The sequence below is a fragment of the Echinococcus granulosus genome (assembly GCF_000524195.1).
Source record: "Echinococcus granulosus chromosome Unknown EG_S00058, whole genome shotgun sequence".
Classification (NCBI taxonomy): Eukaryota; Metazoa; Platyhelminthes; class Cestoda; order Cyclophyllidea; family Taeniidae; genus Echinococcus; species Echinococcus granulosus.
This window is the reverse complement of record NW_020170438.1, coordinates 184,108-201,583: the sequence shown is the minus strand read 5'-3', so window position 1 is coordinate 201,583 and position 17,476 is coordinate 184,108. Positions and strand designations below refer to the sequence as shown.

The following is a 17,476-nucleotide window of genomic DNA, read 5'->3' as shown; positions in this document are numbered from 1 at the left end:
CTACTTAGACTACTGTATGCCTGATAAGGCATGTACGTGCTTTTACACGGAGAAAAAGTAATCACAACTGAGACCACAACTAAGCTTTGATCAAAGTATTCTAAGAGAAAGTCCAACTTTGTGTCGACGGTGGATGAGGAACTATGTACAAATAAATGTAAAATGGGCCAATCATAAACTCGGAAATATTTTGAGTAAAAATTCATGAAAACTAAAATAACAGTAGTGAGGGACAAAAACGCGAAATGAAAAGGCAGGAAGCGCATTGCAAAGTGGCAAAATTTGCTAAAAGTTCCTCGAATATGAAGGAGAACATTGAGGTGTATTGCCACAAGTGATGCAGAACATTGACTTGGTAGGGCATTTTTGAGCAAAATATCCCAGTTTTGCCTTATTAATAAAGTATAATCGGTATTGCCTCCTAATTTTCCAGTGAACCCTTTGATTAGCTAGAAGTTACACCATTCTATTCCTCCGCACAACCAAAAATTATTGCCTGTCATAAGTAGATTTTTTCACCAAAAGTTTACCAGGATGCAATTTTTGACAAATTTTTATAAGCAGTTTAAAAAAAAAGAAACGTTGCTTTAAATACTTTTTTTGGATCCAAAATGATCAGCAGATTTGCGGTAGAAATTAATAATTGTGCGTGGCTTTACGAAAGCGCTGACCATTTTCATCACAATGATGAACGTGAACCCTTTACTAAATCACTCTCAGTCTCGTTGCCGTAGCAATACGCAACATCTTAGGATTTAGCCTTCCAAAATGTAAAAGCAAACGACTATGCTTTACCTAAACAAATGGAAACTTCATTTTTGCTTTACTGTTCCAAAAAACTGGTTGAATGAGGGAGTAAAACCATTTGTGAGCCTCATCCCGTTGATTAGACTTACGGCTACATAATATTTTTCGGCTTAAGCTAAATTAGAGTGAAATATCTTTGCTGAACTAACTAAAGTACTTCCATTTCTAGCTTCATTGCTGAAGAAATGAATCCAAGTCATCCAAATCACTCCAAAAAGACAAATATGCCAAAAGTTTTACAATTATAGTGCTTTGCAGTTTTAAATATTAAATTTGCACATTTCATATTTAATTGTTACTTATAAATAAGTGCATATCGTTTACAAGTACAAATTACATGTACAAACCGTACTCTCTTCCAACAAGCAAAATGGGTTTTGTTTAATTTAATCAGTGGAAGATTTGATTTCTAAAACTGTGTATTCTAGTTATATTTTTGACCTCATTATAATTATTTTAATCAAAATGTTGTGTATTATAATTTTGGGGCAATAAAAATCAGTGCAAAATTCCCCTTTTGGAAATTGTAATGCGCTAAATAACTTGAACATTGCAAAATTTCAACCTTAACTGCCATTTGAACAACTTAAGTGAATGTATCTGGTAAAAATAAAATCCAATGACAATTTATTTGTTCTCTTGGTAATAAATTGGGTACTTGCAACTGATACTTTGCTGTATTCACTTGTGAAATTTCACGTGTTTCATTAACTGTTCTTGTATAAAAACCCAGTGTTTTTCGCTTTAAAAAAACTTCATGAAGTTTTCAAAACTTTTATTATCATCGGACTAGTGTTAGAATTGTAGTCCAAGTGATATCCGCATCTCATTTGCCTTTATTCCCTAGTTTTGACTCCATGAGAGAAGAAGGAGGACCACCTCATATCCTACAAAGCATAGAATTAAGCAGAGCTTAATTCATACTTCCAACGTGGGCATCTTTACTCTAGAGTGTTACAGACTCAAAGGCGATTGAGTAAAGACCGGTTGTTGTTCCGCCTATATTTCAGCTCTTCTAGAAGAAACAAAAGGAACCAAAATACCGAAATCTTAAAAATTCCATCAAAAATGCTCTAACCTATTGTAAAAGTGATAGAAATCCACACTTGACTTGCCATAATTTACTTACTTTTTTCTCTCTGTACCTAGTAATTCCTGATCTTTGTGACCTAACTTTTATTTAATTCTACCCCTCACTATGCAAATCCGTTGTTGTTTAAAACTCTACCTCCTTTTGTTGCGCATTTGGCTAACGAACTTACATTAGCGAGGTATTGAGCACCGAAAACGTTACGCAGGATGGTTCAAAATACTTGCGTCAAACTGGAAAAACTGTTTCAAATCACTCATCACAAACCTAGGTCCTGTACAAAACTGGAATAACTTAACCTAACCCTAAGGTTATCTTTGGTTAATTTAAATGGATCTTTAGCTTAGAATCAAAAGCTCAAATTTAAGTGGCTGGTAGTAAAATTGCTTAATTTCTTTAGTTAGAACGCTAATAAATCTGGTTTTGCAGTTTTTTATTGTTTTCGAATTACCCTTGCAAACTGACATTAAGAAATGTCGACTTTAGATTTGCGGAATTAAGTAAATATCCACTTATATCCGTAACTTGGTTTTTACAACTTCTGAAAGCATATTTATTGCATAAACTTGGAGACATATTTGACTTTATGCTTTCCAACGCAACAACTATACAAATTTTTGATTAAAATTTTTTTTGCATTTTGACAGAAAGACGGAAGAATTTTTCGCAAATTATTTAGTATGGTTGGCATTGTCCGAATAACTTACTTGCGGATTGGTGCCCCCAGGATGCCGTAAAACTCCTCACTGGTGTACTCCTCGGTATCCATGTTAAGTGGTGTCTATTTAACTACGTTTTGGGCTGCATAGGCTTTACATTATGTCTACAGCCTCTTGATTCCTCTCGTGCCGTCAAGACTTATTGCGACTTCAGAGAGGGCTCGAGATGCTTAAAAGATACAGGCATTGCACATCAACCCATTCTCTTGCGATAATAGTCAATAACTCTATACCAATTTAAGGTGAAAATAGTGTTGGATTTTTTGAGTGATTTTGCTCTAATTCTACAGAAACTAACTTGTTTTTGTCATTCAAAGCTCATTTTCAAGTGATCCGCGTCTAAACATCTCTTAGTAATCATTCTACCTATCAAACCTTGAAGCCTTTGAATAAAAATGGCCCTACTGCATAAATTTATTAGGAAGTCGTGGTACTATCTAGGAATTTTCTCATCTACTGCTAGCAGCAAAATTATCTTTCCGTACAGAATCACAGCAGTTTAGCTCAATCTTGATAAGTCTCCAAGTTCAATACATTCGCTTCTACTTAGACCATAATGCAAATCATGCCGATGAGGCTGTTCAGCTCTGAACAAAACCCCCCAAAATATCAAAATTTCTTACCTGATTACATTTAAAAACCTCACGTTGATTTGTCAACCTGACAGTCCAGTTAAAATGTCAGGATTTATAAACTGACATAGAAACTAATAAATATATCTCCCCTGAATTAATGTATCCATTTCTAGAAGTGACTAAAACAGGCAATTTTTATCAATCTGTGCGTACTATACTAGTAAGAAATGCCTTAGCTTTTGTTAGGTAATAAGTAACAAACTCACAATAACAACAACACATTCCAACTAAGCCGTTTATATGTATATTTCCGCAAAAGACGAGTTGGAGTCATCCTTGATTATATTAGAAGCTTGATGATCCGTTGATTAAAACGGCTGCATATGGTTTTTAATTGCAAAGATCCGCCTTTCTCAAGAAATAATGCGTCTTTAAACGCATTGTCTTCTGCTTCTTTTCATTTTCCTGGAACTTAAATTTAAGTTTATAAAAACACTCCTCCATAAAATACTTTTCATTTTTCCGTAAAAACAAAAGGACTGCTATAAATTTTTAGATGCACCGATCTGGTCAATTAGGGCAGTTTCCTAATCTATGCACTCCACTTATCTACTGCGATTTACGATTTCTCCTTAATAGCTGATTCTCAAACCAGTAACTTGGTCATAATCAGTAAATACGCTTTAAAATCCCAAACAAATTCTACTGCCTTTCAATATGCTACGAAGGCCTATGAAATAAATTCGTAGCTAACTGAGCTCCTTCTACTGATTGTAGGTCCCAGTTCCTGTCGAACAGTACGAACTCCCTCTGCCTGGTATTCAACCTCCCCGCGCTGTGCCCCGCTTCTTCGCCCACGCTCGGAGAGTGGCTCGCGACCACCGCTACTGCATACCTGTGCACTTCGCGCTCGCGGTCGTCCCTCTCGCTGTGCTACTCGCTCCTCCGCCGCTTCGTCGTTGGAGAGCTCCGACGCAACTGCCGCCACTGCTGCGACGACTCCGGGTGCTGCGGTGGCGGCAGCTCCACCGTGGCAACTCACCTCCCCACTTCTCACTGCACGACACCACGAAGCGCCAGTCGCTGTATCGGCAGCTGGACAACGAAAAATCACTCGAAGTGGAGGAGCTGTTGGTGGTGGAGGAAGCGTAGGTGGCAGTAACGATTCGACGGTGGGAGCGAGGCGCAAGAGACGACATCTCGCTGCATTGCCTAAAAATGCAGATGCTGCTAGCGGTTGTACGCAAAGGGAACTCGACGTGAAGGTTCGGAACTTCGGCTACCCTAATGTCAAGCAGATTAATGCCTGGAATAAGAAAATCTCCTAATCGCAAATAGTTAACATTCAAGTGCTATTTTGAAAGAGTTTAAACGGAAGCTAGGGGAAGTGTTTTAGTGTTTATAAAATAATTTTGAGCACCATTGTGATATCTTCTTGAATCCTTGATGGACTTCTCCTGCGGTAGCAAGCACATTCCAAGCTAACCTCTATGTGTTGTCAGTGAGCCCACTTCTTACAGATTATGTTCCTGCTACAGGTAGGTTATTAATAACTGCGTTATACCTTCTTCAATCCAAATTTACTGCATGGCGGAATGGTTAATGGTAGGTTGGACCCACAGCTTCCTTCATTTATGATTCATTATCAGAATCTTCCACTTCGTAATGTTCTTTGCTACTGAAAGCCCAACTGACATCCGAGATTGCCCATTTACATTACGGAGTTTGCTCTGGTAATGAATACTGCTGTAATAATTTACCCTGTTTGACGACTGGGATTGGCTTAATAAAATCTTACATAATGTGCACCTCTGCATAATTAATAGCACCATCTCGAACCAGCAAGGGATTCTACCTATCAGAATAGATAGAGATCATGCATCTAACCAAAATATTTGACATCTATGCAGTGGATTCAAATTTAAGTCCATTAATTCAAACAAGAAGCGAATATGCCAAAATAATTTTAATGGAAACCAAAACGTTGTCTCTTTCGGAAGCACAATAAATCCAAATTTGTGAAACCCAAAACAAAGTCCAGTCTCTTAGGTAAAAAGCGTGTTTTTGTCTCTAAATCCAAAACTTTCGGCTAAAGCGTAGTTTGAAAGTTTGCAAATTGTAGAGCATTTTTCTGCTCATAAAACTAAGGCACAAGGCTGTTGATTTATTCCGGCTCATTGGTAATTATAACCACTAGGAATGGATCTAGTAAATAGGATGAAACATTAATAGCCTCCTTTAAAACAGAATTGGCGTTTATTTTGGGACAAAATACATTATTATTCATCCAATTCTTATCGTTTTTAACACTAGTTATTGTCGGTATGACTAATATATATCTAGGTCAAATAGGAAAGAGCTTCATTTTTTTGAAAGTTGTCAATGATATGGTAGCACCTTGAGACTTCTCTGAGGATGTAGGAAGACATAATGCTCGAGAAGAATTTATAAATTCAGCATTCAGTGGGTTTGGGGCTACTGGCGCGGACCAGAGGCTAGCCTACTTGGCGGAGGTAGCATTGGTGAGGTGCCTAAGTAACCCAAGTACCAAAACCGAGAGTTAAAAACAAGCAACACATTGCAATATGTTTGCATTCGCTTAATCGGAAACAACAATTAGTATGTTTTGTGAAGTAAGCTGCAAAAGACGGTGCGTTTACGTTCTGGATACGTAAAATTATAATAAAGTACTGCTCTATTTTTAGCTCATACTAAATTGGAACAAATCGCTCCTGAATACGGAAGATGTCATATTACTAGGGTAAAAAATGCAATGCCGATGTATGGGAAGATGAAGGTCTACTGAAATGGCCCGAAGACTATGACCCAAGGCGGGAGTACAATGGCAGAGGCCTAAGTCCCCCGTAACCATAACTGGGAGTCTAATGAACCAACATTAACAACCATAAAACGCACCAAATTGCCTACTAAAAGTCGGTTGAGGTTTTGGCTTTACCTATTAATAGGCCAACTTCAAATTATCTCACAATTCTGCTAAAATTATCGCACATACTTTTGAATGTCAAAAATTGTTATAAACGGTGCTTATTTTTTCATGGAAAATGATGTACAGCAACACAAAATCTTCTGCCCAAACATTGTAACCCCACATTTCCAATTTCACTCTGGAAGCGGTTTTACCCGCTTCTTCAAAACCAAATGAATTATGTAAGCTCTCAAAGGGTTTAAGTTGCTTGTGAGCATTTTCGGTGCATTTTACGGTGCTTCTGCTTTTCACCTTATATCTATGCTCCGACAGCTCGAGGAAGGAAGCAGGATAACGACACCTTTATTGTGTATTTCTCTTTATACGCTATTTAGTATGAATGTTATGTTCCAAGTTTTTGTATAATTAATTTGAGAGTTAGAAGGTGTTTCCTCTCATTAACCAATTTGTTAGAGTTTAAAATGAAGCACTTCTTCTCCAAAAATTTGGAAATCTAAAATAGTTTCGTAAGGCACTTTTTTAACGTTCCGGGGCCTTTGTGTATGGAAACGTTTCATCAAGACAAGCACTGACTTGAACTTGGCAATTATTAATGACTTTCTAATTTGCATGATAGATTTACCTTCCATAGGCTAAAGTGAAAGTTTTGCCCTTTGCCATCATGTCTCACAAGCTTAGGCGACAAATCGCAGTAACTGGAATAAAATGTCACCCTGATGTCTGCCACAATTTTTAAGCGGTTTTATTTTTAAGAATATTGGCATCGAGAATAAAGGACAACAAACTCTATAGTAAGTTCTTGAATGTGTCCGATATTTATCAAAAATTCGCCCTCAGAGATCATAAAGGATTTTTAATGACTTTTTTGTTTGGGATTAGAGGTTTCCGTTTGTTTTATTTCTGTAGTTATACATTTATGTCCTTTCTTTTCCCACAAGCAAGCCTTAAATTATTTGAACTTTTTCTTATAAGAAATAAAGTCATGCGAAGGCCTCCTCTACGATTAGATGCACAAGGGTTGCCTAGAATTTCCTTAAACGTGGGTTTCAATGCTGAATCGTTGGAGTATCTTTTGGAAAAAGGTTAATTTAAAGTACTTAAAATTCCGTCAACATTCAGTGCATGTTTGTGAACTTTGTTGCCGCGCAACCCAAAAATACCAAGTTAGTACCACATTGAAAGTTGTTTCAGATGAGGATCCAAAATTAAGGACAAGATGTTGGTCAAACATTAGGTACTGCTTCAAAATATCGTGCTCATGCATTTATACAAACATCACAAAAGTATTATTTATCAAGACATTCTCAAATTAGGTCTTGATGTATTCGCCGCATTAGTCTTCCGCATTTTGGATCCGCCTCCACTCATGTGATCAAAACGCACCGTTGGTTTCAACCTTTGAGCATATGTGTTAACCATCCTCTCAGTAGCGCTCTAATCGCAATATTTTAGAAAATTTAACCCAAAAGGCTAGAGAAGTAAGATATAGTAGTAGTTATATGTTTAAGAATTAAAATGAATAGCCTACCCTTGAATCGCGCTGGTGGTAATATAAAGGGGCAAAGAGCGGGTGAGGCGCTTGAAGTCTCGTCTCATTTTCTCTTTTAGCCGAGGGATAGGCAGTGGCCTCTATTGGCATTTTAGACCAGCACATTACTTCTATGATATGTAAAGAAAAGAAGTGGGAACGTAAGAAGCCATTCTAATACGGTCGCCCTAATTTTGGCAATTTTAGAATTGATAGACTATACGCGGTAAACTTATAATCCCGGAAGTGCATTCCCTGAATGATTTCTTACCCTTTAACAGAGGGTACAAAGGACGGTACTTAAAAATGATCTAGAAGAGGTCGGGTGCTTCAAAAATTGCGATATGATGTGTTAAGATCAGGCATTTTATGTTTATTTTAAACGTTCAAAATTGAAACGCACTGGACGCATGTGTATGAGAGATGTCTTGGCTAATTTCGGAGAGCCTTCTCTATGTTGAGATCTTGGTAAAAACATCCAACTAAGAGTCGTAAGCTGACAAAAATAAATTTTGAGCTGTAAATACGATAATAAGATAGACCCGCAATTCTTTAGGCTTGTAAAGGAAGCGAGTAAATTGTAAGGAATGGGAAATGTGCTCACTTCTCCACATTATCTTTCGATCCGTTTGCATAGTTATCCCAGGAAGGCTTTTCCAGAGAAGGAGTTAAGGGCGACCTGTTTTGCTTTTCCATTAGTAATGAAATAGTTACCTTCAAAGTAAAATTATATGCTCATACGCAATAATAAGACTTTACGCATCTGGGCTTTTTTAAAAAAAATTACCTTTAGCCGAGTGAAATATTTAGCTCTTTTGCTGTGGTCAAAAGCAGGCACTGTAATGCCAATCAGAAAGATTCGTCTCCTGTGCAATTTCACGATAACAAGAACCCACCTCTAACACTTGCCTAGGGTCAGATGCTATGCCTACTAAATGTTTACTCCAAGAGAGAGACTTTGAACTCTAAGCTGACGGTAGGATCTTCACTGACAAATGGATGGCCGATAGTCTTTGAAGCATTTAGTCTATTCATAGGTCTTTCTACTAAGCGGCTGAGCAGATAACAACAGAACGGCAACCCTACTCATGATTAAATTTGTTCGGCATTACAGATTATTTCACTACCACCATTGCTGGTATCTTGACTGATGGTATTTAAAGTGACCCACGGCATGCGCGCCTACTGTTCACCTGACAGTCTACATTTGGTTATTACCACTGTGCCTGTCGGTTTCGGGGTAGAATCCCTTTCATGACGGTAAATTTAAAGGTCACGTTTCAATCCGACCGACTTCCATGGTGACTGGTTCTTCCATAAGGTCTTCCGTCCGAGATAATTTGATTAATATGGAGCATTCAAACTTACTTGGTCTAATTTACTCGAATTCAAAAACAGACAAAATGTTTCTTTTTCATTTTAGTGGAAACGCAAAAGCTTTAAGCGTTCGAATGGATATGATGCTGCCGACGTGATGGATCATACAACTTCCACCAGTCTCGAACAAATTGAACTCCTCCCTTTGAGCCAGGAAGCACATCCCCTCCCTCATAACACTACAACCACCACCACCACCGTACACGAATCTCGTGACAAGGATGACGAATATGTAGAAGGGAAATCAGTTGCCACACCAACACGCCCCATCGCTTCTCCCTCTATCGCCACCACCACTACTGCCTTGGAACCAAGGGACTTGGAAGCTGGTATTCGAAAGTCCACTACACCCCTCGACCGTGTCGATGGAAATGTGGAAGTAGTGGTGGAGGAAGCGGAGGAGGTGGAAGATATCGACAAAATCATTACCTTAGTTACGCGTCCACGAAGCGGTCCCAGAGGTGGGAGTCTTCTCCGAGCTCAAAAATCAGTGGTAGGAGAAATAGGAGGCAATGGTGGAGAGCTGTCCACTCTTGGATTCATAAATCGCCATGACTACTGGGAGCATTCGGCTTTTGGACGATCTAGGATAACGGCGATTGTGCTTGCATCTATGGCAATTTGTTGTCTGCTCTATTGTCTGGTGGCTACCACTTGGGCATACAGTGGACCTCGTAAGTTAAAAAGCCTTGTATGATTTGCCAATTACCACCCATTTGATCTGATTGCTTGAAAGGTAGAACAAAAATTCAGAAATGTTTGGTATCTGCTGAGCAGCAAAGAAAAAACCACAAATGTTAGTCAAAGAAAACTTGTTTTTGACGATTTCAGAGACAAGTAACCCATATTCCCGTGGGATTGTTTTGGGGATTACCAAACAATTGTTTGATATTATGTACCAATTGAAGTTTTCGTTCAATCCCATGGATTCGTAGATTATAAGTAGGTCACAAAAATGAGATAAAATTGAGGACAAAATGTGACTGTACCTGCTTTTAAATAACTTGTTGAATAGTTTGCAATGTCATTATTGTTGGTTGTCATTTTGCTAAGGTTGAAGCTCTGCAATCTTTACGCACTACTTAAATCGGTTATCTAAGAACAATAAGTAGCACTATCCAGCACTGTTTTTATCACAATGATTTTCCAAATAGAATCAGACAAAAAAAAGATTTTAATGAGTAAGAATAGCAAAAATCTCGTTCAAAAAGCTTGTGTGTTCACTGTAAATTGCACAATTGGCGGTTGACTCTCACGCATTACCTTAAAGGAGTATTTTGACAGAAATTGCAAAATTTAACTTTGCATTTGGTGGCAAACGGTCAAAAACACTATCTTATGACATTGTGAGCTCACTTTAAAGCTCCTTAATGGGGATATTTTAGCTATATATTAATATTTAAGTTTACTATCAGGAGCCGGCCAATCGGGAAATCTACTACCCCAGTCCAAAAGAGGTTTTTACCTTTAATAAGGCAATGCTTCTTGAAAAATTGAAAATAGAGTCACCCACCGGCCAAAAATATCTCACATCTACTTAGCTGTTCCCAGCCCAAAAATATCTGCTCGCAACTTACGATTCTTTGACAGAAATTACTAAAAAAATCCGGTTAAGTGATGTCCCGCCTATTGTTATTGTACCCTTTTTTCTTCATTATGACATGCTTTTAGGGAAAGCTCTTAGAATACTGACCACTACTTATAGCACTCGGTGTACCTAAGGAATTTAAGTGATTTAGTGAGGGCTTCAAAACCACCTAGCGAAAATCCCATCGGCTTCGTGGTGGGTGAAAGTACCTCATTACACAGCCAAAAAGGTTGGTTACAGAAGAAATGTCGGAATGCATTTTATTTATAAAGATAAAGTACAAAAAAACTGGAAACATATTTGGTACTTTGTAAATTTCACTTCGTATTGAGTGAATATCTCATGTTTAATACCTCAAAGTAACACAATTTAGTAGCATATTTGCTCGACATTCCACTTTTACTCTTCCTTTTTACCTTCTGTACTTATCATAAAGAAAAGTTTTCTGGTTTATAAAAACGCAACTAATTTGGCAAACGCCTTAAACTTTTCTCTCAAAATTTATTAAGGCACAAAGTTGTTAAATGCTCAAGGATACAAAAAGGTAAATCAGACCGCAAGACAAGAAGTTAGTAAAAACTAGTAAATGTTTTAAAAGAATTTTGCCTTGTAAAATATCACATCAGAGATGTAGGAAAAGTTGTTGGATTAAAGAGGGAAAAATTTGTGCCATTTTTATAATAGTATTTTAATGACATAAGATTAGCCAATCAGGGACGAAGTTCAAAAGAGCACTTTTTATCAGCTCAAAGTGGCAGTTGATTGCATGGTCAGTGCCACCCTTCGTAGATTCGGATGAACTCACAGTTATGTCTTCTCTGTAAATTGTGGTGTGATGATTTACTGACTTTTGGCTACTCCCGATGGATCAACACTCCACAACGAGCTGAAACCAAGTGGCATTTTCCACTTACAGACCATTAGCATGGAAACAAAACCATTTGATAATACGTATAGTGTAATTTCGTAAAATTAGTAGGAAACACTCATCTTTCCTTACTGCCTTTTTCTCGTTTGTTTACTCTTAAAGCCGAGAGTTGAACAATTTTAACGCTAGAAGGTCCAGTTATTCATGTAGTTAGTCTAACTTAGGCCATAATTTAACGAGCACTTTTAAATCAACCCAGCATAAAGTTGCCTTAGTTACGCGGGGATATTTTTCACGATCACGAGACAAGGGTGATTGTCAAAGGCCCTCCGGGGTTTGATAGCCCATCCACATTGCAGTCCTTCCATCTCGGAGGCTTGGGTGTAAGCATCTCCCTGTTTACTATCACTGTTGTTGCAAATTAGGTTTTCATGGCGATGTTACGAAATCTGTGAGCATGGATGGAGATTTATTACAACCTTATATAACTACTGACTGCTGTTAACAGGCGTGATATGAATGGAAGGCGAAGGCGTTGTAGGTAATGAAATAAATGAAACAAATCGCTTTTTCATGCTTTGATCATATTAGAATTGAGGCATTTTTATTGCACAGAAGAATTTGTTTCATTCAAAATATACTATGCAATTTTATCAACAAATTATTTTATCTATTTTATCTACTCATCTGAAATTCGTGAACAAATGCTGACACTTCTTCATCCTACTCCGCAGTGCTTAAATAGCCACCGAGAACTCGTATTCATGGCTCCACCAACGCTCGCATTAATGGAGGCATTTAGGACTACTGGCAACCCTATAATTGTTATTATTTTACCAATGTAAATGCAAGAAGAGCTAAATTTAGCTGCAACCTAAAATAGCTCTCCGTCTCCTCCTCCTCCTCCTCCCACTTCCTCGTACTGAGGGTTGTAAAAGAGGTCGTGGATTATGGCAGCACAAGCCTGGCCAATCGAACGCCAGCACTAACCAGCAGCCCAGCCAATGAGGGCTTGCGTCTGTTGTTTGAGCATTGACTGCTGACGCAAGCAATCCGTGGTGACCTTGGCGGCGAAGTGCTCTAATTGGTTGGGAGAGAAGTAGAAGATTCAGCCAAAATCAAACTTGTGTTCTCTTCTCCTGCCCTTTTTTGCCTCCTCGTTTAACATTTTTGGAACGGAAGTAAGGAAGGGAAGGAGCGAGACAGGCGGTTTGTTCTTACAGCGACTTGAGGCCATATGTGACTTACTGAAGTAGGGAAACGTGATTTTCACGAGCATAATTTGACTGCAATTAAGAAAGTTATTAGATGTACGAGCTCGCTAAAGCACCGGTGCCAAGAATAACATTCATACCCACTGATTGATGCGATGCTTTCTAGGCCGTTTGCAATCAGCGTCACACTTTTGTGACATCCCGATTTTCAGATGCATAACATGCATTGTTTTCCACCAATTTCTTATAGTTAGCTGCGTTGCATTAGTGAGGCTCATGCTGAGTGTTTGAATTGTTAGCACCTAACAGGCGCACGCAGATGTTCTTTAACTGCGGATAGCTACATTTGAGCAGCTTTTTCATAAGAAAAAAAGTTAACGGCACTTGACTCTACTGTTAAATAGTAAAAGAGCAGAGTTGTTGCAAATATTTGATAGACACAGACATTGCACGGCTTAATATAATGAATGAATTCCCAATATCCTAGCCGTCATTGCATTGTAAGTGGAATCTGATAAACTTTATGGAATTGTTTGAACAAACCTCTTTAAAGATAGTTTTGCATTCATAAATTTCACTTTAAAAGGAGCAAGATTGAATACTTTAACATTATGGTGTGATAAAAACGAAGGCAGGAAGGGGAAATCGGTTCCGTAATTTAATATCACTCAAAAATTCTGGATTCAGTGTTCTACAAAGGAATTTACAGCAAATCTTTGAGTTCGTGCGTTTAATCTACCTAAAATACCACAGCCACATGTTCCTTTGAACTGTATTAGAATTGCTCCCAAAATAATATTGCTTTTGTTTTATCCTATGATTTATTTTTTGAAGTTAAGAGGCTTAGATGACATTATTCCACATTGTGGAGACTTTCAAACTGGTTTTTCTGTGTGAAATCATCAAAGTAATTGTAAAACAAATTTTTTTGCCAAAAATAGGGGACAAATCATCTTTTATATTTTTTGGTTCCTTCTTTTATCCATCTCCTACCTGTAGCCTTTAGAATAATTCTAGTGACCAAGTGGGGGAGTTTTGTTATTACATTCAATCCCCGAAGAAGTTAAAAGACTTTTGATTAGAAGTAGTGTTATTATCAACTTCGACACAGAATAGAGGACCAGTAGAATAGGTAGCATGAGCTGCAATGAAGGTCAAGTTGAGGAAGATCGGACTTTCACGTAATTCGAGCCAATGTCACTTCGTGAAAAAAATTCAGGTCCTATCACGGCTGTTAAGCTTACAAACAGATATCTTCTCTGGCAGCAAGGCTGAAACATTCCAGAACAGTCTCACTTCATCATCGACGTTGAAATACTGGTCGAAAATTTCCAGACCTTCACTACCGTGATTTGTGTTTTGATTCCAGAGTGAGTTGTTGAATTGGGAATTCGTCAAAGCACAATAGCGTGATCTAGATTGTCTCGGTTTTTCTTGCCAAAACTCCTCTTTAACCCGGTGAAAAACCTTGCTCTTCAGGGATTGTAAAGGTGGAATGCTGTTTTGAAGCTAATCTCTCTCCGGTGTAACTTCACTGCAATTGATGATCTTGTGTCAATCAGGTAAAATCAGACGTTTCAGGAACACATACTCTGATTTAGAAGGGGAACCACCAGGATTGGTATCGTGTCCGAGGGATGCACGACCAGCTACCAATGAAACGTCTAGATCACCTCACCGTGTTGCTATTACTTGAAGTATTTTCCCCAATCCGACAGTTAGGATTTCAAATCTTGTGCTAGCACACCCTGTTCTACACACATGCATGCACGAACCTTGTTTCCCAGACTGAGATACGACCTGAACGTCAGCTATTTTTAGCATTTGTCCCTATCGGCACGGTAGTATCGCTTTCGGAATCTGCGCAAGTGTCGGTTTTACTTGGACGTCTCATTCTTTTTATGTTTAAATGTTATTTTTTTGAATATTAACGAGTAATTAGTACCAGTGCTGAAATAAGTAATGGTTTGCAAAAAGTTAACATTCGAACTAAAGTGGCATGTAAACTTAACAATGAATGCTTATTTTAGCCGGAAATATAACACGTCGTGGACTATGGCAAAAGTGCAGCACCGGGAACGGGAGCTGTGAACTTACTCTACCCTTTATTTCAGAAACGGATGGTATGATTTACGTTGAATTTTAATATGGAATATTTTTGCTATCAGTAGGAAATGGGTGACGCACTTTCACTCATTCTGTAGGTTGGCAGGGTGGTGCAACGTGTATCCTCTTGGTCGCAATCCTCGTTGGTTTACTAGGCGCTGGATTGGCAATTCTCGGACACTCTGGATCAAATCTCGTCAAACGCCTCTACTACTTTCATTCTAGTGGCGAAATATTTTTTCTAGCAGGTATTCCCAGAAACGTTGCGTTATTTTCCGATTCTAAGTAAGCTTAATTTAATAGTTTGTGCGTATCAGGAAAATGCATGCTTTATTTCCACGAATTATGTTATCTGAAGGTACTTCCTCTTAAAAAAATTTGGCCTATGCTTCCCAATATCTTTCCATCTTATCATTTCGGTTGTTAGATAGATAAAGATTATTTAGCATGCACAAGGGTTAGCAGGACATAAAGAGGAACGGAACGAAGGAGGATGAGCTCTATTAATTAGAAATATTAATTACTTCCATTTTACTCCATACCCCCTATTTTTAAGCGTTCTTCGAGGTGCTCCCCACTCTTTTTGATTCTAGCATGACGTATCTTTCATTGAATTATATACTGCTAGACAGAAACAAAGGTGATACGATTAATTTCTATTTAGTGGGAGGGGAAACGGGGTTTGAGTTCACTTGCATAAAGTTTTGTGGACTAGTCGATTGCCAGAGTGTGCATTTCTTGTATACTAGTAGCCTTTCTTAGTAAAATTGGACTTAAAGTATGGGGTCATAGCATTATGGTATGAATAACTGCTTCCAGAAGCATGCTAAAGCCCATCCCCTGTCCACATATGACCATTATGTATAACTTAAAATTTGAGGTCTGCCAAAAACCGACGTCATTCCACCTCTTCTGTGGCAACCATCTGCAAATCCAGCTATCAAAAACAGTAGTCTTCCCGGTCATAGGAATCGGGATTTTTATTCATTTGAAACGGTTTTGCCTACCAATACCATCAACACAACGCCCTTCGTTATACCTGAAGATTTAATGAAGCATAAAAAGTTGAAAGGAGGTTCATTGTTAGTGTTTAGAAGGGCAGGTTGCTATGAAAGTGGGCGAAACGCCATATTACTAAGATGGAGACCAGCTCTACTGAGACGTTTCGAAATAATGTACTACTTTTACCAGGGAAATAGCTTTATTCCAGTTACTTGTATGCACTGCCAAGATTAAATCAGCTTTCTACTAATTGAAAGTTAAGTAACGACGATTCTTGGATCCGCTGTGCTGCAGGTTTTACTACGTTCCTCACATTCGGCATCTACCGAAGCTACGCGAACCTTTACCTCCTTAATCCACGCCAGACGTCCCCAAATCCCACCCAGGAATCCCATCAGTCTCACACGGCTGCCGCCCCTGCTACCACTGTTAGTCCCCTCCAATCTCCTCAACTTCGGTGGGACGTTTACTACGGTTCCGCGGACACCGTCGGATGGAGCGGAGGAGTGCTGTTCATAGCCGCCGCTGTTGCTCTGCTGGTGGATGAGTTCCTCCATGAATTGGCACGTCTCGGACAGACTCGGTGGCCGAGACTGGCTAGTTGCCTTCACTGGTGCGCGCTCCGTGTCAGTAATAGCAACCGACGCTTGCGAAGCACCCACCGGCGTTGTCTCGGAGCGTTGCGTCGAAAAGTTACCACCTTTAATTTCTCCGTCACAGCCGCTGAGGTCTCCTATCGTCCGACGACAGGGGCGATTGTTGATCGGCATCGTCGTTGGCGCTTGCGACGGCAGTGATAATCTAGGAAAATCCATTATTTCCGCTTCTATTTTTCTAACACGTGTAATCGACGAGAATTGAGACTAGGACCTGTTGAATTTTCACCTCTAATCCTCCCCACTCCCCTTTTTCTTCCTTCATCAAGAGTCTACTCACAATCGAAACCGACCTGATTGCTCGCTCGTTCCTGAACCCGGTTACGAATGAAAGGGGTAGATCACAACTATCCCCACCTTTCAATTTCATTTTCTCATCCCCTCTCAATCTTTTTTAAACTCACTCGCTCCACTACGTAAACGTGTGTGTGTGATCTATTGATAACAATGAGTTTTTGCCCTGCGCCCTTTTCAGTGGACCAAAAATACACAGAATCAGAGGTGTTGACTACTTTTGGCTTTTTATGCTTAATTTCTTGGGAAGATAGGATCATAATGATATGAAAATCTTACAATAATTGACACCCTTAGGCGTGATCGAATCTTGACACAAATTGTTTGCGCTAGGCGCATCAGTGCCAACATTCTAGTCTTATTTACCTCCCATCGATCCGATCCAATTCGTAACGAGAGATTAGAACGATCAAAATGAGATCGGAGTTAGTCACACGCGTTATCGATAGTTTGGGGTAAACTTGGCCAGCCCCTGAACAAATATTGTCCGTTCAGCATCTATAGCTGACATTTTCATAGTCTGTCAAGGGGTTGCTAATCGACTGCCTATTTGTCACGATCTGGGGCCATCGGAACCCTGGTTCTGTGCATCTCCGTGTCAGGGCTACAATCCAACTAGGCAGTCACAATTTACTCGAGATTTGCAAAGTTCCAGTGCCACATTCAAATGTATAAAAGGATTTTGTTTGTCATAGTAAAGTGAAA

At 39.0% G+C, this 17,476-nt stretch overlaps 3 protein-coding genes across 3 annotated transcripts; 2 read left to right on the top strand and 1 right to left on the bottom strand. All coding sequences in view use genetic code 11, as the record gives it.

Annotated features, from left to right (window-relative positions):
- Positions 1–1,393: 1,393 nt before the first annotated feature.
- Positions 1,394–2,927, bottom strand: EGR_06507 (hypothetical protein; the record flags this gene model as incomplete). Its single annotated transcript, XM_024495756.1, has 3 exons — positions 1,394–1,549; positions 2,363–2,502; positions 2,915–2,927. 3 exons carry the CDS (start codon positions 2,925–2,927, stop codon positions 1,394–1,396), a joined length of 309 nt encoding a protein of 102 aa, XP_024349820.1.
- Positions 2,928–9,140: 6,213 nt separating this feature from the next.
- On the top strand, positions 9,141–14,372 carry EGR_06506 (hypothetical protein; the record flags this gene model as incomplete). The annotated part of the gene is made up of 4 exons (XM_024495755.1): positions 9,141–9,717; positions 13,999–14,083; positions 14,204–14,275; positions 14,315–14,372. The coding sequence occupies 4 exons, from the start codon at positions 9,141–9,143 to the stop codon at positions 14,370–14,372; spliced, it is 792 nt and encodes a 263-aa protein (XP_024349819.1).
- A 358-nt stretch (positions 14,373–14,730) lies between these two features.
- EGR_06505 (hypothetical protein) lies at positions 14,731–16,618 on the top strand (the record flags this gene model as incomplete). Its single annotated transcript, XM_024495754.1, has 3 exons — positions 14,731–14,836; positions 14,918–15,067; positions 16,116–16,618. The coding sequence occupies 3 exons, from the start codon at positions 14,731–14,733 to the stop codon at positions 16,616–16,618; spliced, it is 759 nt and encodes a 252-aa protein (XP_024349818.1).
- Positions 16,619–17,476: the final 858 nt, after the last annotated feature.